We start from the raw sequence: 24,534 nt of genomic DNA on the forward strand, positions 1-24,534 counted from the left end.
CTGGTAGAACAGACAAGGACAGAATAGCTACAAAACAACCCAAGGGAAAGGGCCATTGAGCTCAGGAGAGTTTAAGTCCACAAAAGAAGCTCTGACAAAGTCAGACACATTTAATTTCAATGAATTTTAGGCTCTCAATTTTGTGCCTATAAACATACTTCACACTGTATTAATAACAACTGCACTGCTTATGCTTAAGTTGGCAGGTCAGAGATGGTTAAAAACTATTCCTCTGGAGACATTCACATTCAAATATTGGCTTCTCCAGCAGCTCTTGGTGATGCAGAAAATACACTGATATGGGAGAGAGATGGGATTGCACCAGTCAGGAACATGAGGAAGGGCATTGCAAAAGCACCTTCCCCTGGGATTCACCAGGACCACTGCCCTAAGCAAAGCTGTTCAGCCCCAGGTGGGAACACACAGCTCACCTGCAGAGAAACCACTTCACACACACTTCAAATGCCCACTCAGTGGGGTTTTGTCTGCTTGCACAACCAGGACAGCCAGCTGGATGAGTTCTCCCACTTCAGTGAGATCGTTCAGCAAGGTAGGATTTAAACAGGGAACCCACATTAACCCTGTAATTATCCCTGTACCTCTCAGCCCGCAGTAACTGTGTGCAGAAACTCACTCTCCCACCACACATAAAAGGTGTTTTATACAAAGTGCTACACAGTGAGCTACCCTGGGATGCAAGCCTTGAAAAGAAACCCTGTGGATGATGAGTTGAGCTAGAAAGAAAAAGCATTAAGGTAAGAAGGAACAATATTTCCACTGCACTTTTCCTTCACCACATTTTAAAAAATATCTTTTTACAGTAAGGAAAAAATAACATAAATTTATTCTTTTCTGTTCTTTGAAGCATAAATGCAGACAGAAAGCCACTTTTCAGAGTAAGATGGTGGATTTCTCAGCCCAAAGTACTAAGATTAGTCATGATTTTCATATATTTTTCTAAAATGCTGTCTCAACCAAGATAAAACTAGATGGGAGACAAACTACCACTCACTTCAGGAAATGCAGGTCATTGCTCTAATTGGAGCACCCACTGCTGTTAGCTACTTTTTTATTATTTGGCTTTGTGCTAAATTTCAGATTATCATAAACATGAGAGTTAATGCTGTGTTACTTTTTCTATGATAAAAAAGAAAATTCTACCCATAAGCAGGCCTTTTAACCAAACAGCTAGATAATATTCCTTCCATGCATTTATAAAACACTTAAATGTATTTCTATCAAACCTGCATTATATAAATGAACATTGTGTGATTCTTTACTACTTGTGGGCTAGTGGGAAAAAAAGGAATATAATTTTTTCTCTGCAGCTGCAGGATTTATTAGAGACAGTTTCAATGGAGAGAGCAGTAACAACTATGTCACTGAAGGTACAGGAATGATATTAAAAACAGAATTGTTTTTTAAAAATTGAACTCTTGAGCACAAGTTATACAGAAGGGCAACATGAAAGAAGTTGTGGTAGTGATTGCTCTAAAGTATCCCCAGATACTGTCAAAGGTAAAAGCTGCCCACAAATAGCACATATTGATCTTTCTCCTGCAGCTGTTTGGTCCAGTGAGAATTTTCCTCCAGCAGAAGTTGCTGCCTGTGCCAGGTGAGATAGGAAAGCCCAGTTTGCAGCACTACTCACCCAGTTTGTGTGCTGGTTATCTGGGTTCTGCCCTCCTGTTTTTCTTTCCTTCTCTTGGTCTAATGTGACTGACATCTGGCAGCCTGTTCCAAATCTTAAAATTCACGTTTGATCTTCCCATTTGGAGTCCAGTATGCCCCAGTTAGGCAGAGGAACTGGGGATTATTGCCACAAAAATGTTAAGACCTTTAGGCACAACAGGAAACTATGGATGTTTCAGAGTTCACCCAGACTGTGATCATGAAGAGATGAAAAAATTTCTGAGAAAGCATCAGGCCTTTACTTCCTTTCTTGGTGTTTCCATTCCTTGTGCCCCAGACTGGCTAACACAGGAAAATATTGCACAGCAGAAAAAAAAAAAAAACAAACCCAAAAAACTGAGTGCAAGAAAAAACCCCAGCCAGCAGCTCATATTTCCCATTATTTCCCCCACAGTGTTGTGGATTACCCTGTCTTCCCTACTTTCCCACAGAGTGCCCCAAAGTGACACTTTTTCTGCAAGATGTGTGGATTGTGGGAGTGACCCTTCTGCTGCATATCTGTGTGGTTTTGAACAACCAGAACACATGAGTGCTGTGACTGAAATAGCTACAATAACAAAACACCACCAGCCATGCAGATTTTATCTTTCTGTATTTTTACTTAACTTTTTTTTTTACTGAAACTTGAGCAAAGTTTGGCTTTGGACAAGCAATCTGTACACTCAAAGGAACCCAAAATACAAATATAATACTGGGATTCTACAGTAGCCAGAGATGTACACAATGTATGATTTCTTCTGACTGGTACTGTGATGTGGATCCAGACTAACACTCCGGAAACCAGTGGAATTCCCCAAAATTTGTGTGAGCAGAGAGAAGGATTTGGCATAAGATCAGACTGTCCATTTAATTTGGCTCTGATATTTTCAAATATATGGGTAAGAACCTGATATGTAACATGATCATTCAATGTGAATAAGCCTGAAAATCCTGTTTAGGCCTGTGATCTTCAACGTTTTGTAATGTGCCAACCTCTAAATGCTTTAAAGTTGACCCTCACACAAGAGATTTAAGTTTCTGATGATTGATTTGCTTTTCTTACCTACCTTTTGCAGCTCTTTTAGTAGTCCATGGATCCCAGTTGAAACCATTGGTTTAGTGAAAATGGCAAATACAGCTTACAGAGAAGAGGCAAGAATGAAACTGTGACGTGGAAAGTAAAGAAAAAGATTGAGTATACACTTCTTACTGTAATCAGTGTTTCAGCTCCATGGGACAGCAGCTCCTACACACATTCCCACTCGGGAGGGAGCTCACTGGTGTGCCCAGAGGGCTGGCAGCACCCCTGGCACACCTCAGCAGCTCCCTGCAGCCAAAGCCTGCAGGACTAAGGCAAAGTAAAGGAGAGAACTGTGCATGGAGCTCCAGGAGCACTCAGAGCTACCCCTGGATGTCTACAAGATGGAGCTGGAGTGGTGAGCTGGCAGGGCTCACCTGAACTGCACAGTGCTGGAGCTCACCTGGCTGAACAGAAATGCAGATACACACACTGCACTTGCAGGAGAAGCACAAAAAGGTAAATCATGTATTGGTGCATATGATGTACACATGTACATATTTTATATATTTATTTTTCTTAGAAAACATTGCTGCTGTTTATGTCCATTAATTTACATATATTTATTCCTACTACAGTATCATTTACAATAATACTTTCACTTCTATAGCACCTCCTCTTCAAGAATCTCCAATTGCTTAAAAACATTAATAAATAAAGCCTCACATCTTGTCTGTGAGGTAGGTCAATGCTATTATCAAACTTTACAGATGCATTAACTGAAGAACAGAGAGGTTAAGGCCCAAATTCTCAAATATTTGTACCTGAAGTCAAGCACCTAAATTTAGATGCTTAAATAAAAGTCTCGTGATTTTCTTTGGTGCAGAACATCTACAACTACTGCTGAAGTCAACAGGGGCTAACAATCAGGCCTGATTTTAGGAGGCATAATCTTTTAGACAGCTAACAAGCAACTCCAAGTTGGAAAACACTGGTCCAAATACACAAATCTCGGTCAGAGCCACCAGAGTTGATCCCAGTAATTTATCTCCTCAGGGCCTTTATATCATGATATAGAACTTTAAAAGGCTGGTGCAGATCTTTTTCAATAGACATAAGTGACACAAAAATCATCTACTGTTTCCACAAACTGCGTCCATCATGGGAGTCTATACAAATACCACTCGGTTTGTGGGGTTTCTTGGGTGTCAGGGGGTTGTTTTTCACACATTTGTGATAATCAAGACATTGCACAGCACACATCACTTGTGCAGTCATAAAACACATCACACATCTTCACCTGCTGTCTTTACATTTCTACAGAGTCAATTTCTTTGCACTTGTGATAAACAGAAGTGGTCAAGTAAAGGTCTATTAAGAGGATACTTGTCAGAATATCATGCAGACAGCTTGCAAAATACACATACTAAAAGATCACTTTGAAAATCCTTGAATTGTTAAGCACGAAAATAATTACCTCATTCCATTACAGTACTGTGTAGAAACACGGAATAAGCAGCATTATCTTATTCCAAATAGAATAGATTATAACAACTAATTAAGTTTAAAAAATTCAGGCACCAAATGAATTATCCTGCAACATAGAACAGTATCTATATAGAGTGCTCTCCTTAATATACTACAAAACCAGCTGTATGGCAATGTTTTTCCATTTCATATCATGAACATCTTGTCACAATTCAAAGACACCTTTGATGTTTCAGCCTCACAGAACAAAACAGTTTTCTACTGTCTGTTACAGAAACTCCCAACACAGAAGATAAACTTCCAAGAGGGAAAACCACCATCTTACTACAGCTACCTCGACCGAATTTTGAATCACAAATTACACTACTGCATTCCACTTTTACAGTGATGCTGAAGGTCCGTACTTTAATGTGGGCTCCTCTCACAGCATAAAAATTGAAATCGGTGGCCAGTGAAATATTAATCCCTATGACAGGAGTCTCTTAGCTCTATTTTAGAGCTTCATTAATTAAATAATCGTCCATAAATTGTTTTAAGTGTTTAATGTAGTGGTTCAGTCTCCCACATTAAATTAGAATTTCAAAGAATTAATTAATACAGCTTATTTTAAGCAACCATCAGAGGGCTCAACAGCCTCCTAATAAAATTATAATGAAACCATACTCAGTACACCGTAGGAAACTTTGGCTCAGTCTCTTTTAAGATAATACACTTCTGTTACAGCTTCTTCTATATGTTGACTTGTTAACGTCATAAAACGGAATAAACAAAGCGCATTTAGCATCGTGTTCCTGTTCTGCTCCTAACCACAGTGAACCTCTCCAATTATCTTCCAGGTGGGGGCAACAGTAAGCCAGTTTTCTTTAATTGCGATTGTGTCCTTCTGCATCAGGAGCTCAGCACCCGGGATGCGCTCCCGCAGAGGCGGGGACCGCGCACATCCCGAGCTCCAGCTCCCCAGGGAAACACCTCTGCCGGCAAGGCGCGCCCTGCCCTCCCTCCTGAACCCTCCGTGACCCCTGCCCGGGTCACCCTGCAGCCCATCCCCGCCGCTCGGGCTGTGCCAGTGCCGCAGGGCCATCGTGCCATCGGGCGGGGGGCCGGGGCACGGCTGGCACCGCTCACCCCGCCCCGCCCGTGCGCTGCCCTGCCGCCGCTCGGGGCTCACTGCCCGCCCGGGGCTCCGCAGCGCTGTCCCCGCACCGCCCAGCCCGGGGCTCCGCAGCGCTGTCCCCGCACCGCCCAGCCCGGGGCTCCGCAGCGCTGTCCCCGCCCAGCCCAGGGCTCGGCAGCGCTGTCCCCGCACAGCCCAGCCCGGGGCTCATCAGCGCTGTCCCCGCACAGCCCAGCTCGGGGCTCCGCAGCGCTGTCCCCGCACCGCCCAGCCCGGGGCTCATCAGCGCTGTCCCCGCACCGCCCGGGGCTCCGCAGCGCTGTCCCCGCACCGCCCGGGGCTCGGCAGCGCTGTCCCCGCACAGCCCAGCCCGGGGCTCGGCAGCGCTGTCCCCGCACCGCCCGGGGCTCCGCAGCGCTGTCCCCGCACCGCCCGGGGCTCGGCAGCGCTGTCCCCGCACAGCCCAGCCCGGGGCTCCGCAGCGCTGTCCCCGCACAGCCCAGCCCGGGGCTCCGCAGCGCTGTCCCCGCAGCGCCGTGCCCAGCGCCGCTCGGCCGGGGTTACGTGTCGCTCCTGCGGGCGGCCCGGCCCCGCGCCGAGCCGTTGGCCGTGGCCCCGCCGGTGGCCGCCTCGGGCCGGTACTTGAGCCAGCAGATGAGCCATGTGACGACGACGGAGAAGAGGGCGAGGATGCTGGCGACCGACAGGCAGATGGGCCCCACCGGCGAGGGCGATGCCGCGGCGCCGGGCGCGGCGTCCCCGCCGTACTGGTTGACGAAGATGAGGCCGGTGAAGAGCAGCACCACCATGGAGAGGAAGGAGACGACGACGCACACGCAGCCGGCGCTCAGCGCCGCCCGCTTGCAGCTCTGGCAGCTCTCGTAGCCGCCGCCCGAGGAGCGCGGCCCGGCGGGGGCGGAGGGCGGCGGGGCGAGCGCGGCCGCCGCCTCCCGGGCGCGGGGCGGGCGGCGGGGCGGCAGCGGCGGCAGGCGGTCCTGCGGCACCGGGTCGCGGGCCCGCAGCTGCGGCGGGCAGGCGGCGGCCAGCTTGGTGTTGACCGGCAGGCCGTGGACGCGGTGGTCGGGCAGCGCCGTGCGGTGGCGGCAGAGCGGGCAGGCCAGCGAGCCGCCGGGCGAGCGCCCCGGGCCCGGCTCCGCGCCCGCGGCGGGGGGATGCTGCGCGGCGCGCAGGTGCAGCTGGCTCAGGCACTCCTGGCAGAAGGTGTGCAAGCACTCCAGCAGCTTGGGCGCCCGCCGCTCCAGGTCGAAGTAGTTGTAGCAGATCTTGCACTCGTAGTCCTCCGAGCTGGGGGCGGCGGCCGCCGCCGGCGCCGCCACCGCCACCGCCGCCTCATCTTCCCGCTGCCCGCCCTGCCCTACGCCGCCCGTCTGCGCCGGCTCGGCCATAACATCTCGCCGGAGGGGGACGGAGAGCCGCGGAAAGGCGGGGGGTGCCGGGTGCCGGGCAGGCGGGCGGGAGCCGGGGCAGCCGCGACCCCGCCGCCTCCGGCCGCGCCCGGCGGGGAGGGCGGGGGATGGAGGGAGGGCCGCGGCCGCCTGCCTGCGTCCCCGCCGCGCTGGCGGTGCCGGGGGCTGCTGGCGGCTGCCGCGGGCGGGGGGCGGGATCGGCGCCGCCCGCCCCCGGGAGCGGCCGCCGGTGCGCGGCGGCTGCGGGGCCTCTGCTGCCCGCCCGGCGTGCGGTGCGGTGCGGTGCGGTGCGGTGCGGTGCGGTGGGGCTCGGCACGGCACGGCACGGCACGGCACGGCACGGCTCGGCTCGGCACGGCACGCACGGCCCTCCGCAGAGCCGCGGTGCCGGGTCCCGGTTCCCAGCGCCTCGCTGCTGGCTCGCCGGCGGGAGCCGCCCCCGCAGCACGACCCGCGGGGCTCGGTGCTCTCCCGCAGTCACCCCGCCCTGCAGCGCTGCGGGGAGCACGCCTGGGTGCCGGGCAGCCCTGTAATCCTGGAGCGCATCTTTTTAAAGCGTTCTGCTGATTTTAGCAGTTGATGAGGATTCCCCAATGCCAGTATGCTTTGGGACCCGCAGTTACAATGACATGACACTCGTTAGGCACGAACATAGCAGATGAAGGGTTAATACGGGAAGGCGAGGGTGACATCTCTTTCATACACCGCGGCTCACAGGGTAGCTGATATTTTACTACTTTTCGGAAGGAACATTTTGTACATTGTGATTCTCATTCATTATGCACGCTGAAAAATAAGAGGTATTTTATTCCGGAAGCTGGAGGCGGAAGGAGCTGCTGATGTTGTTATTTACATCCTGACATCGCTGCACAGCTGAGAGCTTTTGCCCAGTTTGATGAAAAACCATCCAACAGTGAGATGTCCATAGCTGGTAATGTCATATGTTAAACAACCTGATGGATTTCACTACATCGAAGTCTGCACTGCCTCATCAGGGCACTCTCTGGAGAAACTCTTTTATCTTCTGGTGTAGCAGAGCCCATAGCAGCGATTATTGTTCTGTAGTTCTGAGGACAGCTCTAGGCAAGTAAGGCCCGTGTTTCAGGCACACTTGCCTTGCTGTCTTGCTAAAGCTGCATCTTGGCCATATCAACTCTGCACTGAGAGCTGTGTCATCTTGGATGCCTTGTCCCCTCCTCTGCCATGGGATGTGCTGGATCAGGCGTGCTTCACAGCAGATCTGGGGAAAGCTCTCTCCTTCTCAGTGCTGTCTGTGCTAGGACTTAGCTCTGAGCATTCTTGAAGAGCTAAATAAAGTGGGGGAACCATTGTTTAGAAAGACTCACTTGTTGGAAAGATGAAAAGCAACATATTTGTAAACTGTGATGACAGATCTGATGGTTGTCCTAGCAAAAGAGGGAACATAGCTTAGCATAAACTGAAGTCACAGGCTAAAGTTGAACAGCGAAAAAGGGGAATGTTCTCTGTGCAGAGAGACATTGCTTTTATAATTCATCTTAAGAGATGTCTTAAAATCCTTTTAACATGTTGGTTGTGTCTCTAAAACAAAGAAAGAAAGTGACTTTTACTGCCACTGTCTGCAGTGCACAGCTACTTGGCCTGTGGAGTCAAAAATTACCCATTTTTAAAAGCCCACACTGGTTTGCAACCTCACAGCTAATCTGCCTGATGAACTTTTCATCTAACTCTGGTAACTTCCCTTTTTAAAATAAAATCTCATTGTATTTACTTAGGCATTCTTATATTCTAAAATGCATGTTTCTGATAGTTTGTCCATTTTGTTTTTGGTTGGGTTTTTTTTTGTTTTGTTTTGGTTTGGTTTTGTTTTTGTTTTTTGTGTAGGCTTATATTTTTGTTGCATTTGGTTTGGTTTTTTTTTGCTTGCTGCTCTTTCCCAGATAGCATCATCTTCCTATTTAATTAGTTCACTGTTAAAAGATGTCAGCTTATCCCAGGCACTACCCTTTTCTTTAATATTGCTGCCACTTTCAGAACCCTACAACTTACAACAATTTTGGAAACATGTGAGGCTCCTCAGAGCCACACAAATATGAATTAATATTTCAAGTACATATTTTTTTGAGGCACTGTATCAAATGCTTTAATAAAGTCCAGATATGTCAGCTGAATTTCTGGTTCAAACTGCTTCACCCCAGCCTTTTGTGTTGAGTTTTCTTATCTGATGTGTATCTGCCTCGAGGTCAACTGAAACTCCACCTAATAAGAATATGAAAGTCAGCCTTGGGAAAGCTTCCTGTAATTCTGGCATGAAAACTGCATAGAATAGATGGGGAAGTTGAGCATAACTAAAAAAATAATAATCATTAAAAACAGCTAAATGGAAAAGGAGGATTAAATTTACTCTTTTCTTTGCTGAAACTAAGAATGAGAAAAACTGGTGAGTAGTTACAGCAACTTCCTTGTTCACAGTTAGCCCTGGGATGACCTGGTCCCACACAAGTGAGGTTATCCTGTGCTGTGCAGTCCCTAGAGAACATTATTTAGCACAACATGTAGGTGCCTCACTCCTGATGAGATGCTGCTCTGTTCTGGAGCAGCACAACTCCTCTTCACCTCTTTGTGTCTCTAGTGGCATTTGCAGGTTCTGTCCTTACCCTTCTGCTAGCACAGGAACTCATGTGATGACACAGCCAGTCAGTGCTTGGAGACAATCCAGCTGAACACTTTAAACTTTTTAGATGGGTTTTTCTGCTGGAACAGCTCAGGGAAGCAGGTTGTTGCATGAGGTCTGCAGCCAGGGCGAGGGAAAATGCCAGAGGCTGTGTGGTCAGGAGAGGAAATGAGGTGGGACCACAGCGTGCTTGATTTACGTACAGTTACCTTACTGTGGAACAAAGCCATTAATGATTTCAGCCCTTCTGTCACAGCCCAGCATCCTGTCATGTGTGTTACAGCTGTGTCATGGGACACTACAGCCCAGAGCCAGGCTGGGAAGTCTGCTGTGACAAGCTGAGGGGTCAGCTGTATCCCCTGCAGCCTTCTCCTTGTCTCTGCAGGACAGTGTCCCACTGTGGCTCTCTGGGAGGCTGTGGGCTCACCAGGCACGGGGTTTGTGCCACATCTGCTCCCTGTGATGTGGTGCTGCCCTGGCTCCTCTGTCACTCCCAGCCTGGGGTTAAAGGGGGCTTCATACCTGGATCCCTCTGGTGATTGACCCTGTGATTCTTCATAAGCAGAGCAGCTGGACCATGAGAACTGGAAAACACCTCTATGCTGAATTTAAAGACTTCCTAGGCAGGCATTGAAGAGATGAAATATTACTTCAGATTTTTGGAAAAGTTACTGTATTTCTGGAAATCCAGATGTATTCTCTATTTTAGTCACTCTAATAACAATGAGCATTTTTTAGCTGGATTGTCAGTTGTAGGGATGGCTTTTTAGTGGGAAACATATATTAACTATTGTAAGAAAATTCCAGAATGTAGCTGAGCTGATTCTGAGGACTGACTTTTGTCTGAAACACTACAGGAGACTTTGGCTGTTATTCAGCAGAAGTTGTGTTAAAAATTCAGAGCAAAAGTGGCAAACAACCCTTACAAAATACACATTTTTCCACTTAATAATTCTGCAGCTGGTAAGAATTGATTTTTAGTGTGTTAAATATTGGGCCTGATTTATCCTGTGCAGTGTGCCAGTTTCATGCTGGTTCAAGACTTGATCTCAGAAGAGTTGTACTAGCATAAATTAATGAATCAAGCCCAAAACTTCATTGAAGAATCCTGTTTTTTCACAAGGGACATATTGACATACACCCCTGCAGCAATAATATCATGTTAAGCTAGTTTAATTCCCCAGAAGATCTGTATTCTTATACAATAGGTATGTTTTTCACTTTTGATGGGTGGCAAAACATATGTCTTAGTTTTATGTCCTATCATTGCACAATAGGATGCTGCATCATCTTCTGCTTGCTTCACATTGACATTTTATTTCATAAAAAGTATTTCTGAATAATTTATAATTAAAGTGCTTTTTTACCTTTTCTGTATTGGAACTTCTGTAAAAGCTATTGCATGTTGGTCTATTGCATTCAGTACTGAAAGGAACATTCATTTTCAATAACATTTGCAGGCCATTTCAGGGAGCTGAAAAAGAGAAAATGGATTACAGTTATGAGCAATTCTACATCAGTCACAGCCATATAAAAATATGTTAATCCCTTAATGTATATAACAGTAAAGGTGCAGAAGTAGATGCAGGAATACAGTGTTTGACACCACTCTCCCCCCAGAAAAGCCTTTCTTGCTTTGTATCTGTTAAATACTGTCCTAATTCAGTTGCCTCAGGAAATGAGAAATGTGTGAAGGACAGACCTTTGCTGACCACTCACCTCTGCTTGTGAGGTCTCTGCTTTCTCTTTTCTCCTAGGTTAAGCTTTAAGCTTCTCCTCCTCACTCAGTGTTGACCTGCAGCCCCAATCACAGACACACCCTCATTGGCATCAGTCTGATGCCAAATTGTGCAACAGGTTCATTAGCAGTAAAAAGGTGAGGCTTAAACCTGGGGGTGATGCATAATTTCTGATGGGAATAATTCTCATTGTTCCCATCCATTTCTTTCCTATAACTGCATTACAAGCTTTTGTTAAGAAATGATGAGAAACCATTAGTTGTGAGGGCATGTCCAGTGTGTGCATCTCCTTCTCAAATAGCTGAGCTTGAACAGCACAGAGATCCCCACAGATGTGCTATCCACAGGAAACCCAGCTCAGAAGTGTTTAAGCTGATGGCAGAGACAGGCTGGCTCTGCAGTTGGGCAGAGGTGACTCTGGTGTTCCTGTGCACACCTAGGTTTGATCCAGCCCTTGGGAATATTGTGTTGGATCGTTTGGGCTCCTGAGCTGTGCTCCCCTTGCTCCCTCAGGCTGCAGAGCAGTGACACCCACCAAAGGAGTCCCCATCTCCTGTGGTGTGGCACGTTATTCATGGCTCCTTGGAGCAGCAGCTGTGTTAGGGCAGCTCTGCCCTGGGTGTTTGCAGGGATTTTGTTGATCTTTTAGAAAACAGTATTTAAATTGGTGCAGTCTTCCAGGTTAGCTGCAGCTTTTGGATCAAATGTATTTGTATAAAATTTACCTTCTCCTAAGCTAATGGCACCTCTTCAAACCCTGTGGTGATGACATAACTGAATCAAGAATCCAGGAATTTCCTTGTTGGGTTTAAAAAAAAAAAAAAAAACCAATCTAAAAAGAGAAAAGGAGGGGAAACCTCAGGGAAGTCCTTTGTTTTAGCCAGCTGTGTTTTCTGTGCTTTCAGTAGTGAAAATTTAATCCAACACTGGATGCTGGATTAGGTGTCAGTGTGGGGCTGACAGAGCCTGTTTGGGCTTGCTTGGAGCAGCAGCCTCTGCAAAGAGAGAGATTTCTGCTGATCAGGGCATTTTCAGATATGGAGCTGCAGTGTCTCAGTGGCACCTTGGGGCTCAAAATTATGGTTATGTTGGCCACAGTAAAGCAGCTGGGTAGGAAAACGTATAAAAACAAGATTAATAATTATTATTAATTGCAATTAGAGTAATTAGTGAATGCTAGCACAGCTATTAGCTCTTGGGCTGTTACTTTTTGCTACCCAAATTGTCCTTGCATTGCAATGACATAGTCTATGGAATCACTTTAGAAGATTACTTAGTCCTTTGGGAGCTCTGTTTAGAAGACACAGTACACATTCCAGTTACTGATTTTATTTCAGGATATCATTGGTAACCTTGAGTTAAAATAGGGATGGATGGTTATCTCTGGTGAAATCCCGAGCCAGTGAAGCTGGTTAAGAATTTTTGTCATCAGCTTCAAAGTGGCCAAGTTTTTGTCCTTGAAAATGACAGGGACATTTTTTTTTTTTTTAAGACACTTGGAAACAACTACTGTTGCTCTGACCATAATATCATGTATATGTGCTTGAATCAATTCCAAATGAGAAACAGGTGAAGAATTCAGGATTTTTTTTTTCTTGCATTCATACTTTTGCATATATGCAGATATTAAAATTATAATTTGTTTGTTTTGAGCTGAAGTGAACATATGTGAGTTAGTTTGTTGGGGTTTTTTTCGTGATTTTAAAATAAACTTTCATACCTTCTCACAAGAAATAGCAAATTTAAACAGCACTTGACATGAGCCTAAAACCTACCTGGGTATTTGTGACCCTGGAGAAGCCGAGCCTCTGCTTTTAAAATATGTATTAGTCAGAAAAGCAAAAACCAAGTGTTAGGGCTGAATTAGGGACAATTCTAGATGACAACAGAAAGCATTGTTTTGTTGCTGTACCAACCACGTACTGTGTGTGCTTTGGTGCCTTTAGGAAGGAAACGTTCAGGCAGGAGCAAGGAGGAGCAGGGACTGGGAAGATCTCGTGTATGAAGGAAACCTGACTGCAGGACTGCACAGCCTCTGGAAGAGATGGCTCAGAGGGATGCAGGAGCAGGTTAGCTGGCTGTGCTGAGCAAGCCAAGTGGCTCAGACAGGATGAAGAGATCTCCAGCCTTACAGGGGATGGAGGCTGCCAGGGGGGATGCTGCCAGCTTCCCAGCCCGCCCTGCCAGGGGTGACTGTAACTCTAGAAGGACAGGGATATCTGATGTGCTGCTTGGCATGCTCCTGCTGCATTGTCCCTGCTGCTGGCCCACTCCTTCTCATAGGACTGGTAAGGAAGTTGAGAAGCTTGATTCTAATGGGTTGATTAGATATGAAATATTTTGTAATGAAACCAACTCACAACTGGGATGTGAGAAGTCAGGATGTAACCTTTGGAGAGAAAACTCTTCAATTAGCTAAAAATGCCATCCTAGCTGAGTCAAGAAAGAGATTCCTTCATCCTAATTTAAAATCTAAATTACATTAATTGAAGAGCGTATGGTTCCTGAGTTTTATGAGTAAGAATAACTGAAAATTGATTAAATTGCCATTTCTTATTCAACTGTTTTCCCCAAAAATATGTGGACTAAATTTGTAGACACAGTAGTAAATGTCAGTTTGGAAGAATTCCACTGGATTTATTGCTGTTATTCTAGTTGCACCTTCCTTGGAGAGTATAGAATCAGGCCCTGCATGCACAAGTTTTCTGCTTTTAGACTGAGGGAATATAATCAGGATCCTGGCTGAGGTTCCATTCCAGATGAAGTCTTTCATATGCAGATTATAAAATCAGTAAAAAACAAGCTTAGTTTGGCATGGACTTCAAAATAGACCTTTGGATGATTTTATCAACAACAGAAGAAGCAATTTGTTCTTCATGCTAGAAATCAACATGTATCTCATTTTAGGAGATATATGTTGGTCTATACTGACTGTATAGATCTGTTTTCTGAGTAGAGAGAAAAATACCATATTTGAGAGCATTTTTCTTAGGACCACTTCAGATCTCTGAAGTGCCCTCAAAAACCTTATCCCCTAATCTCAGAGAAACATTTTTACCCAGTGTATTTAGATCAATATTTTTGGTTTATTTATTCATGTTGTCTTGTCTTTTGGACTGCCTAAGGCTTCAAATAAGATTTTAGAAGTTTATTCCAAGTTTCTGTATTAATTCTGCAGGGAGCTTGAGCATTGAGTTAAGAGATGTGGTTTGGATTTGTAGATGCTAATGCAAGAAAGCTCCCAAGGAATGCAACTTCTCTCAACTCTTGCACTGCAAGAGACCTCATAACCACTAAGGAAGGGAGTTAAAATCTGATTTTCCCTTCAGCCATTGCCAGGAAAGCTGCCAGCCAGATGGGTGATTTGTAATGGATAGTCCACAATCATAGTTAGAAGTTCTGTGTGCTGCCATTGCTTTTCAAAACTGAATACTCCCCAAAAGAGCACAAATAAATAGAGAGATAATGGGGTGGGCATGGATGTCTTCTCTGAAACAACCACTGGATGTCTCAAGTCTTGCTGCCCTCACACCCACCCTCCCAGTCAGAGGCTGCAGCAGCTTCTCTCAGGTGTGGTTGAACACCCCTCAGATGACATCTGACATTCTTGATGCAGAGGAAATATTTTGCCAAGATAGCTAAAAATAATATTAATATAACCCTACATGCAGTTGATAGAGTTTGCATTAAAGGGTGGTAGCAAAGTATGGACATATTTGTCTCTTGCAAAACAAAAGTTCAACCTCTCACCCCACCCCCAGCTTACCATTTGGTGATATTTAAATGCATTCCAACAGTGAAATGTTTGGTCTGGAATGAGCTATAGTAGAAAATCACTCCAGGTGTAGTAGAAAATCACTCCTACTGTAATTTATGAGAGGTGAAGGATCATTTATGGTTCTATTCTGAAGAGGGATGAGGGAGCTGCCCAGGCAAGCCCCCTGCTCTATCTGCCTGCCCCCAGTTCAGTGGTGGCTCTGGGGAGTCTCTAAATGGAGCTTTGCCCTCTATTTCTGGCTTCCATATGGGCCCCTTTTCCTTTTTTCCTTCCACTGGTCCAAAGATGGTCACATTTCTAAGGGTTTTTCAAAGGAAGGGCAGGACAGACTCAGGCTCTGGAAACACACTGGTGACACCTGGAAGAGTCAGCTTCATTTATCCACATGTATGAACAGCAGAATAGCAGGGTCTCTGCTTCAAGAGCAGCTGAGTAGTAGTTTCTAGAATCAGGGCTAAGTCACAGGTTATTAAAGGTTTTTCCCACTGCCATGTATAGTTAATATCACAGCTTCCACTATTTGAAGTGGAATGAATCAAGGTAAATGCTCTCAGACCTCCTAATGGTTGTTTCTATCTACTATACCTTAAAAAATGTGCATATGTATCCTTCTTGGCTTACTGCCAGTCAATCAATGTCAAAGCATTGACATATGGATGTGGGATTTTTTGCTGTCTTTAAAACAGGATCAATGACATTAAGGTTTTTCATGTAAATAGTAGAAATAAAGCAGAAAACCCAAGAGCTATTTATGTTTTTTTGGATGACATCTGTAATGTGGGTGGAATAGAATAAAAAGTAGAAAATTTCAAAGCTGTTCATAGTTGAATGAATTGACTGAGCATGTATTTTTTAGCAGTTTGAAAGGCATTAGTTATGCAAAGTTCAAACATGCAAACAAAATAAATATATGAACTAAAGATAAACCTATGAACTGGCTGCACAAATCTCAATCCATTTATTTGCTTGTTTTCCACTCCCACCCTTTTTTCTCTGACCTGTTCACTCCTGAACAGACTTTTTGCTGAAACTCATAAATTGCCTGAAAAAAAGAGATGAGCAGCTCCCAGCAGAAGCCTCTGTTGCCCTTCACAGGATGCTTTTTGTTGGCTGAGTCTCTGCAGGGACCAAGCAATCCTGCTGGCCAGGCTGACCTGCCCTGGCAGTGGCCAGCTCATGCTGCAAATAGATTTTGGACAAAAGAAAAGATCCGTCCGTCTCTCGCGTTCCAGCAGCGTTTGCAGCAGTGACTCATGCTGCCATAGTGCAGGGATAAACACTGGGAACACAAAAAGCTGCAGCTTTAGAGGTGATGGCAGGGAGTTTGGTGCCTGCATGTAAGGTGCCACAAGGGAGAAGCTGTCAAGGGGCAGGGCAGAGAGGTGCTGGGCTTGCAGATCCATCCTCGGCTCTGAGCGTGGGGAAGAACCATGCAGAGCACGCTGTGTACAGAGGGCATCAGAAAGTGGTCTCTGGCAGGGCAAGATACACCTCTGCTCCCCAGAACTGGTGAGCATCAATTACTTGTGCCCCAGAAAAGGTGCAGGATTAAAATCAGCAGCTCCTTTTTCCCAGTTTTTGTTCGGTTCTGTGTGTGCTGGCTGTGAGCTGCCCATTAGCACTGACTGCTCAGAGGCAGCACACTGTGCTCAGGCTTCCTGCTGTGCATGTGGGCTCAGAGCAAAGCTGGCTTTTCCAGAATAATGCTTTCTTGAAGGAAAAGACAGTTGTAAAATCAGGGTATTACTCTGTATTTGATAATAATTACTTGAGAGCTGTAACCTTGTCTCCATTTTTACACTTGCTGAATGAGGATTCATTGAAGAGCCCATGCCAGGAGATGTCTCAGAATAAAGCAAGCAAGGGAAAGGATGTTAGCTCAGCTGTGCCCCTCCAGCAGTGCTCGTGTCTCTTCAGCAAAGGTGTGCTACCAGCCTGACCATTTCCAGGGGAGCTGCTTGTGAGGATCTGGAGCTGTCACCCTTAGCAAACACCCTCCAGGCCCTTTTGCAGGAGTGATTCACAGAACCTGCTGAATTCCCTGGTCTTTGTGCCATCCCTTCAGTGCAGGCACTGAGTGCTGTAAGCAGAGATCACCAGACAGAAGCATGGGAGCTGCTGCTGCTGCAAAAAAAAAACCCACTAAAAGCCCTTTCCACAGTTTCAACTCCATTGAGGCAACACTCAGCCCAGAGAAAGAGAAGTTTTTACCATTTTAAGCCTAGACTGTTGTTGATAAGATCAGATTCTTTTTTCCAGAGAGCTAGTATATGGTATTTTAAACAAGATGATCAGACAGGCCAATCCTTAATGATAGTTAAGTTTTTAAAAATTCTCAGGGGTTAAGTTCAGCATTTCAATACAACATTATTAATTGTTCTTCTGCTGTTGTTTCCTAAAGCAGTGCAATAGCAAAGGTCTGGCATAGACAAAAATAACCAGACACATTGTGAACACCTCTAGGAATTTCACAGTAGATATACATGCAATTGAAGTGTCCAAGTGATATGGTGCAGAATAATTATTTAAATAACATGCTAATCTTCACTGGAAATTAGCAATATCATTTCAAGCAATGCTAATCATAAGCAATTACATGGAATTATCTGGTTACTTACACTGCAAACAGAAAAGTTAATTATTTCTACCCAAGACAGCAGCCACAGCTTCAACACATTTCCTTTCTTGCTGTTTCTGGAGCTGCTTTCATCTTCTCAAGTTCTAAACTTTGCTTTGCTTTTGTACTTACTTTCTCTAAAACTGAAAATACAGTCACATATATATAAAATAAGGATTTTATAATAAATTTATGTGATATTATTACCAAATGGCTCTACAGTTCCATTTTCCTCCATATCTATAGTTGTAGGACTTGATGAGCAGTTGGGAACCAAAGGACTGATGTATGTAACACACACTATGTGCTGGAGCTTTACATTTTCTGACCTGTGCAATGACAATTTCTGTGTGTTCAGTGCATTGCAGGCTGCAGAGGTATCACAGGTTCAAATCTTTCTGTATCACTCAGCTAAACTAATGAAGATATTGGCATAAAAAACATTTCCTCTTTTCAGAAAAGGCCTACAAAATATGCAGACTTGAGACCCATTACAGCTGTGCAGACTCCTGTTACAATTCTTTCTTTATTGGCCTTTCCTGCAATTTTTTGTTTCTGAAAACATTTCTTCAAAGTGGATTTTATTTGACCTTTGATAGGCATTGAATCAAAACCAAAAAATTCAAGTGCTGTGGAAACCATAGTCTCTCATGTGTTGGTTTCCAAGGGCAATTTCTACAGATTTTTTTCATCTCTTCGCCATATTTCAAAATTTCAGTTCCTCCAGCTAATCTGAGAAAGCTCCATTTTGTTGCCTGCAAGGTTAGTGGGTGGTTGGGTCTGACATTCAGTACTTAAAGTCTCAGATCCAAAATAATGTGTTCAGTAACTTGTCAACTAAATAGAATGAAAAAGCAAAAGTCTTATAAAAAGAGTACTTGTAACTTGTGGTATTAAAGCATGCACATTTTAATGGTTTCTTTCTCAGTACGAAGAGTAAAAATATGCAAATTGCCAAAAAATGGTGAAGGAAGATGGAAGTAAGGGTTGGGCTCTGAGTATGTCAAGAAAACGACTGAGGAAATGAAAACAAGTGTGATGAAGCTGAAGAGAAAATTTGTTCAAACCTGTTTAAGTACAATGCTGTGGTACTTGATGAGTTGGGATTCCTGTCACTTCATGGCCAAAGGATCTGTGTGTTTTCTGAGAGCCACCCCTCCCTCTGGCACAGCCCACATCTCACTGCCAAGTTCAGTGGTCCCAGGTCCCAGTGATGTTTGTAGCTCTGCTGGCAAATCTCCACCACCCCTGCAGGAATCAGAGATGCTGCTGAGGCAGATAACCCTGGTACAGACATCTCATCATGCAGTGCCTCTCCACCTACTGCAATTCTTTCAGCAGGGGCTTCAGTTTGTTCATGTTCCTGTCATTTCAGTGGTTTATTGTTTGGAAAACTACAGTCCTGACAGATGTGTTTGTAACTAACAAGCCACAGCCTCCTCAGAGGCATCCCAGCTGAAGTAATTCCAAGTGTGATCTTCCACAGTGAAATGTGGCTGCTGTCTGCAGAGTGACAGTAAAAGCTGTGCTTGTATTTTGCTCCTCCAGACCCATTCCCTCAGCTTATGAGGGTAAACAAGGCTTATCTGGCTGTCAGGATTGCAAACTCAGATGACATCTGAAAACTGAGCTGTGCTCTCCTAGCATCATCATCCACCCCCAGCCCTGGAATTTGTACTTCACTCTTAACTTTGTTGATGCTGAAGGCAAAATTATCCACCATCATGACAATGACACCCGTTGTTGTTGAGGAAATGCCTTCAGCACAAGGCACTATTCTCAGCCTTCTCAAAAGTAATCCTTTGTATTCTCATCTTTCATGCTTTTCCTCAGCCCAGGGGTGATTTTCTTCCCTTGTGAAAATGTAGCTAAATACTGACCAGCTATTAGTGAGATATTTTGGCTCTGGATGTGGCAGTTTCACTAGATAAAGCTTTAAAAGCTTTTTATTTTTGCTACTGGACAGTATATAAATAACTTCTTTTAAACACTCTCAGAATTCTACTCATCTAGTCTTTTGCAGTAAAATTGGTTCCACTGGTTTTACAGAAGTTTGCCTTTCTAAATCTCTGGAAATATGTGTGGGTCATGCAAAGTGTGGGACAGTTCTTGGATTTATTTTTTTTTTAATTGTTAAATTTAGGGAGCTCTTTCTAATGCAAGTCTTTCAAGGGGCCAAATACTGAGTATTTTTCTTGCCCATCAGGACTAATGGGAGGTAAGTCTCTGGACAAGGCCATTAGAACATTGTTTCATGAAGGGAATAGAAAATTATTGATTTATACTCTTGCTTTGAGCAATAGTAAACAGGTCATTCTGTGAGCAGTAGAAATGGTAAAATAAGGTTCATATAGATTTTTACATTTTCACATTACTAGACATTTTCAGTCTTCTGCCCTTGCTTCTCTCCTCAAATCCTCCATCCTGTCCATGGCCCAAACACCTCCCACTCCTGTGCTGTGGTCCCATCCTGGAAGCATCTCTATTTCCCTTTTCCTGTTCCCCCTGCCCAAGCTGCTGAATCCTGCAGCTGTGTCCAAATATGTTCTGTGCTGGATAGACAAAAGTGGAAATAAGTGTATCCTGACTGGGGTCATCAGGCAGCTCAAGTTGTCATTTTCCCCTAAAGCCACAGGAGCACAAGTCAGGGGAAACCTCTGCTCCTGAGATGGGTTTGGTTTGTGTTTGCTAGCTGGTTAAAAAATTGGTTGAAGGGAGGTGTTAGAGGCAGTTTGATTAGATTGGTCATTATCTTCCTAAGAAAATGTCCAAAAGCCACTAATGAGTTTTCTTCTTCCTAAACTTAGGAAGATGGTGAATGGTCTAGCAGGGAAGCCACAGAGAAACAGCTCAGAAAGCCTCAGAAACAGCTGAGGTCACCTGGCTTATTCAGCCTGGAGAAGAGACTGAGGGAATGTCTTCATCACAGTCTGCATCTTCCTCAAGCAGGGGAGTGGAGGGGCAGGCACTGATCTCTGCCCTTGTGCCCAGGCTCAGGAGCTGAAGGAGCAGCAGGAGGCTGAGCCAGGGTTAGCTGCATCCCAGGACAAGGTGTCTCACCCAGGGGGTGTTGGGCACTGGAACAGCTCCCCAGGGACGTGGCCACAGCCTGCAGAGCCCAGGAAGCCTTTGGGCACTGCTCTCAGGCACAGGGTGTGACTCTTGGGGCTCTGCAGGACCAGGAGTTGATGATGATGATCCTTTGATGATCCTTCTGAGTCCCTTCCAGTCAGGATATTCTATAATTCTATGAAACTGGACCTGAAAAGTTTCCTTCACTCCAGACATCAGTCTATATTAGGAACATAACTCCCACAAATTCCTTCACTTTCCATGGCAAAAAAAGGGTCACAGACTTCCATTATCAGCTCTTGTAGTACTTGTAATCACTCATGTTGACTCCAGGACATGGACAAGGCATATTACAATTAATAAGTAGAAATTTCCCCCTTATTTTTTCTCTCTATTAAGTTTAGAGTAAGTTTGATTAATGAAACCTGAATTCTCCTCAACTGAATGCTGACATCCTCACTGAGACACACACCCACTAACCTAAGTGTGCACCTGAGGAGGAATTAGGGAGAAGCTGGCTGTGAGCACTCAGTTCTATTTTAATACCTGGGAAGTATTATAATGACATAACTATGTAGGCAGATCAGATAAATATTGACTTGTGGTTGGCAAAGAGATGTTTTAAGATACCCACCAAGTGCTGGCCCCAGCCATGCACTTTCATTCCTGCCTTCCTGCTTTGCACTGTGTCCCTGGATGAGATCCTATCCCTCTGGCATCAGTGGCAAGGCTCCCAGCTGCACCAGCAGGGGTGTAATTTTACTCTTCAAATTAACATGTCACAGATTTTTGTACATGTTGACATATAGGTGGACAAAATAAGAATGAAATAGTTTTGAAGACTCTGCAGCGCAGCGAAAATAACCCTGAAGGGACTATGATCTGAATACATTCAGACTTACTGAAGTCAGTCTATGTAGAAGGAATTAAGCAATATAAATACAATTTTTAATTAAAATTCCATGCCTGTAGGTTTTTCACATATCTGAGGAAAAGGAAAAAAAAGACAAATGTTTCCCAGATACTTATGAGTGCACCTTTTAAATTTTACAGCTATTGAAAAACAGACCCAGAGGCAAACAATAAATAATTCCCCCAAGTAAAAGAGTACAAGCACATAACTTGCATGGGCTGCCTCCCTGCTCAGTCCCTGTGAGCTGGTTCTGCTGGCAGGGGAGCCTGTCATCATGGCCAGGGCTGAGTGTGTGCACACAGCAGCAGTGAGGAAAACACCCACACATGATGTCACCTGAGGTTGGGCAAACCTCTACTGACAGAAGATTGCGTTTGGAGAAGATAAAATAAAATGAATCACACAAACAATTCGATGAGATCTGCCCAGGCTGGGTGATGAGATGACTCTGCCATATCGAGAGCACTGGCACTCTGGGGCCTGAGTGAGCATCTCCCACAGACAGCCCAAACTGTGTCACAGGGACACACTGACTTGCTAAAAAGGAAAAGTGGCTTTGGTTTCCAAGCACACTAGAAAAAAAAGCCTTGATGCAATCTTGCATGATTTGGGGGATTTGAGAATGAAAAAAAAGCAACAAACTTTAAACAAGTCTATGTTGAGCAAATGATGATTGTGCAATCCTTTTACAAAATGTATTTATGGGAACAGAAATGGGCTGTTCTAAAAAGAAGGGGGGAAAAAAAAGCTTTGATGGAACTGAGGTGCTAAATGTTTCAGAAGTAGGAATCAGTAGGGATCACTTGCAGCAAGGTTTGCAGCCCGAGAACTTGAGGGACGCCTTCCAAGTGATAAGTCCTCTTTTTCTGCAGGAAACTCCATAGCTGTATTAAATGGAGAAAATACTTAGAGATGTATGCTTATAGGTGTATATGTACATGTGATGTATACAATGTAGATACACAAATATTTGGGAAAATAAATAAAAGCTGATTCCAAAACCGGACAAAATCAATCCAGGGACAGCTCAGTATTTTACACCTGTGAGATGAATTGGTGGAAGATGGCATCCACATCCAAGTGTTTTTCCCAAAGATCTTGCTGTGATTCAGGGCATTCTATCATCACGTTAAGAAGACAGCAGGAAGAACATCCTGGCAGGAAAAACACCAAAGAAAAGGAACATGCCAGGGGGGACCGAGGGGCTGGGAGCCGGGGAGGGGAGCGCAGGGCCCGGCCGGCAAGGGGCGCTCCCCGGCGGGGCAGGGTTCCTGTGCGGGAGGGGCGGGGCAGGGCATCACACCTGTGCGGGAGGGGCGGGGCGGGACAATCACACCTGTGCGGGAGGGGCGGGACAATCACACCTGTGCGGGAGGGGCGGGGCGGGGCATCACACCTGTGCGGGAGGAGCGGGACAATCGCACCTGTGCGGGAGGGGCGGGGCAGGGCATCACACCTGTGCGGGAGGGGCGGGGCGGGACAATCACACCTGTGCGGGAGGGGCGGGGCGGGACAATCACACCTGTGCGGGAGGAGCGGGACAATCGCACCTGTGCGGGAGGAGCGGGACGGGACAATCTCACCTGTGCGGGAGGAGCGGGACGGGACAATCGCACCTGTGCGGGAGGAGCGGGGCGGGACAATCTCACCTGTGCGGGAGGGGCGGGGCGGGACAATCACACCTGTGCGGGAGGGGCGGGGCGGGACAATCTCACCTGTGCGGGAGGGGCGGGGCGGGACAATCACACCTGTGCGGGCCAATCTCACCTGTGCGGCCGGAGCGGGGCGGGGCGGGCCAGTCGCACAGGTGCGGGGCGGGCCATTCGCACCTGCCGGTGCCCCGCGGCCGGCGGGGCGCGCTGCGGCCGCGCTGCGCGGAGCTGGCGGCAGCATGGCCCGCCTGCTGGGCACCCTGCGCAGCTCCCAGCCCGTGGCGCGCTTCCAGCGCTCCTGCGGGCTCTTCCCCGCCGGCGAGGAGCGCGGCGACCCCGCGGAGGGGCCCCGGGAGCGCCGCGCCTGCAATGGAGCGGGTGCGCTGCGCTGCCCGGCCGGCTCCGGCCGCGCTGTGCCCGGCCCGCAGGTGAGTGAGGGAGGGAGGGAGGGAGGGAGGGAGCGAGTGAATGAGGCTGAGTGCGGGGGGCGGCTGTGACTCAGCAGAGCCGCCCCGGGAGGGTCCCCGCGCATCCCGCCGCCTGCCCGGGCCGGCAGGAGGGAAAAGGGCTCGGGCTGCGGGCGGGGAGCGCTGTGCGCTGCCGCAGCCCCGCTGCATCCCGATTCCCCCGGAGCCTTTGGGCTCTCCGCGCTCCCCCGGGGTGGGGAGGTCGGTGCGAGCGGGGCTCCTGCAGGAGGGCCTGGGGGCTCCGCAGCCTGGCCCCGGGATGCGGCTGGGGAGGAGCAGCTCCGCTCCTGCGGGTGTCTGTCCGTGCGGGGCGCACCTGCTGCCCCCGGCCCTGTGCCCGCTGTGCCCCCAGCCCTGTGCCCGCTGTGTCCCCGGCCCTGTGCCCGCTGTGCCCCCGGCCCTGTGCCCGCCCGGCTGTGCCCGCTGTGCCCCCGGCCCTGTGCCCGCTGTGCCCCCGGCCCTGTGCCCGCCCGGCTGTGCCCGCTGTGCCCCCGCCCGGCTGTGCCCGCTGTGCCCCCGCCCGGCTGTGCCCGCCGTGCCCCCGGCCCTGTGCCCGCTGTGCCCCCAGCACTGTGCCCGCCCGGCTGTGCCCGCCCGGCTGTGCCCGCTGTGCCCCCGGCCCTGCTCCCGCCGTGTCCCCGGCCCTGCTCCCGCTCTGCGCTCCGAGGGCTCAGCCCTGCTGATGAGACAGGCTCGGCTCCTGCGCTTCAGGCGGGTCGCGGCTTTTCCCGGCACGGTCTGTAATTCCCCTGTGTATCTGAAGGGAGCAGGGAAAGGTATGATGCAACCCATGTGTACAGGTCGGACGACCTGCTTTTTGTCTTACTGTAATGACTTGGATCCATTAGCAGATCGCTTTGTGGTGCCTTTTGGAAAGCAAGTGTGATAATGGGCTTCCAAACTCTACCTGCAACATAAGCCATTC

The 24,534-nt window shown here is 47.2% G+C and overlaps 2 protein-coding genes across 2 annotated transcripts in view; one reads left to right on the top strand and one right to left on the bottom strand.

Annotated features, from left to right (window-relative positions):
- Positions 1–5,690: 5,690 nt before the first annotated feature.
- LOC130256951 (RING finger protein 223) lies at positions 5,691–6,732 on the bottom strand. The gene has a single exon (XM_056499124.1). The coding sequence runs from the start codon at positions 6,695–6,697 to the stop codon at positions 5,852–5,854; it is 846 nt and encodes a 281-aa protein (XP_056355099.1). The 5' UTR covers positions 6,698–6,732; the 3' UTR covers positions 5,691–5,851.
- A 16,549-nt stretch (positions 6,733–23,281) lies between these two features.
- SGPP2 (sphingosine-1-phosphate phosphatase 2) overlaps positions 23,282–24,534 on the top strand; it is a 33,681-nt gene continuing 32,428 nt past the window's right edge. Inside the window, exon 1 of the mRNA XM_056499165.1 lies at positions 23,282–23,570. Within this exon, the coding sequence (XP_056355140.1) occupies positions 23,382–23,570 (189 nt within the window). The 5' untranslated portion in view covers positions 23,282–23,381. The remainder of the gene's footprint in view (positions 23,571–24,534) is intronic.

Source organism: Oenanthe melanoleuca, chromosome 9 (genome assembly GCF_029582105.1).
Source record: "Oenanthe melanoleuca isolate GR-GAL-2019-014 chromosome 9, OMel1.0, whole genome shotgun sequence".
NCBI classification, from domain to species: domain Eukaryota; kingdom Metazoa; phylum Chordata; class Aves; order Passeriformes; family Muscicapidae; genus Oenanthe; species Oenanthe melanoleuca.

Excerpts from the sequence above, each read along its gene's own strand:
- LOC130256951 (XM_056499124.1), bottom strand. The coding sequence starts at position 6,697 with ATGGCCGAGCCGGCGCAGACGGGCGGCGTAGGGCAGGGCGGGCAGCGG.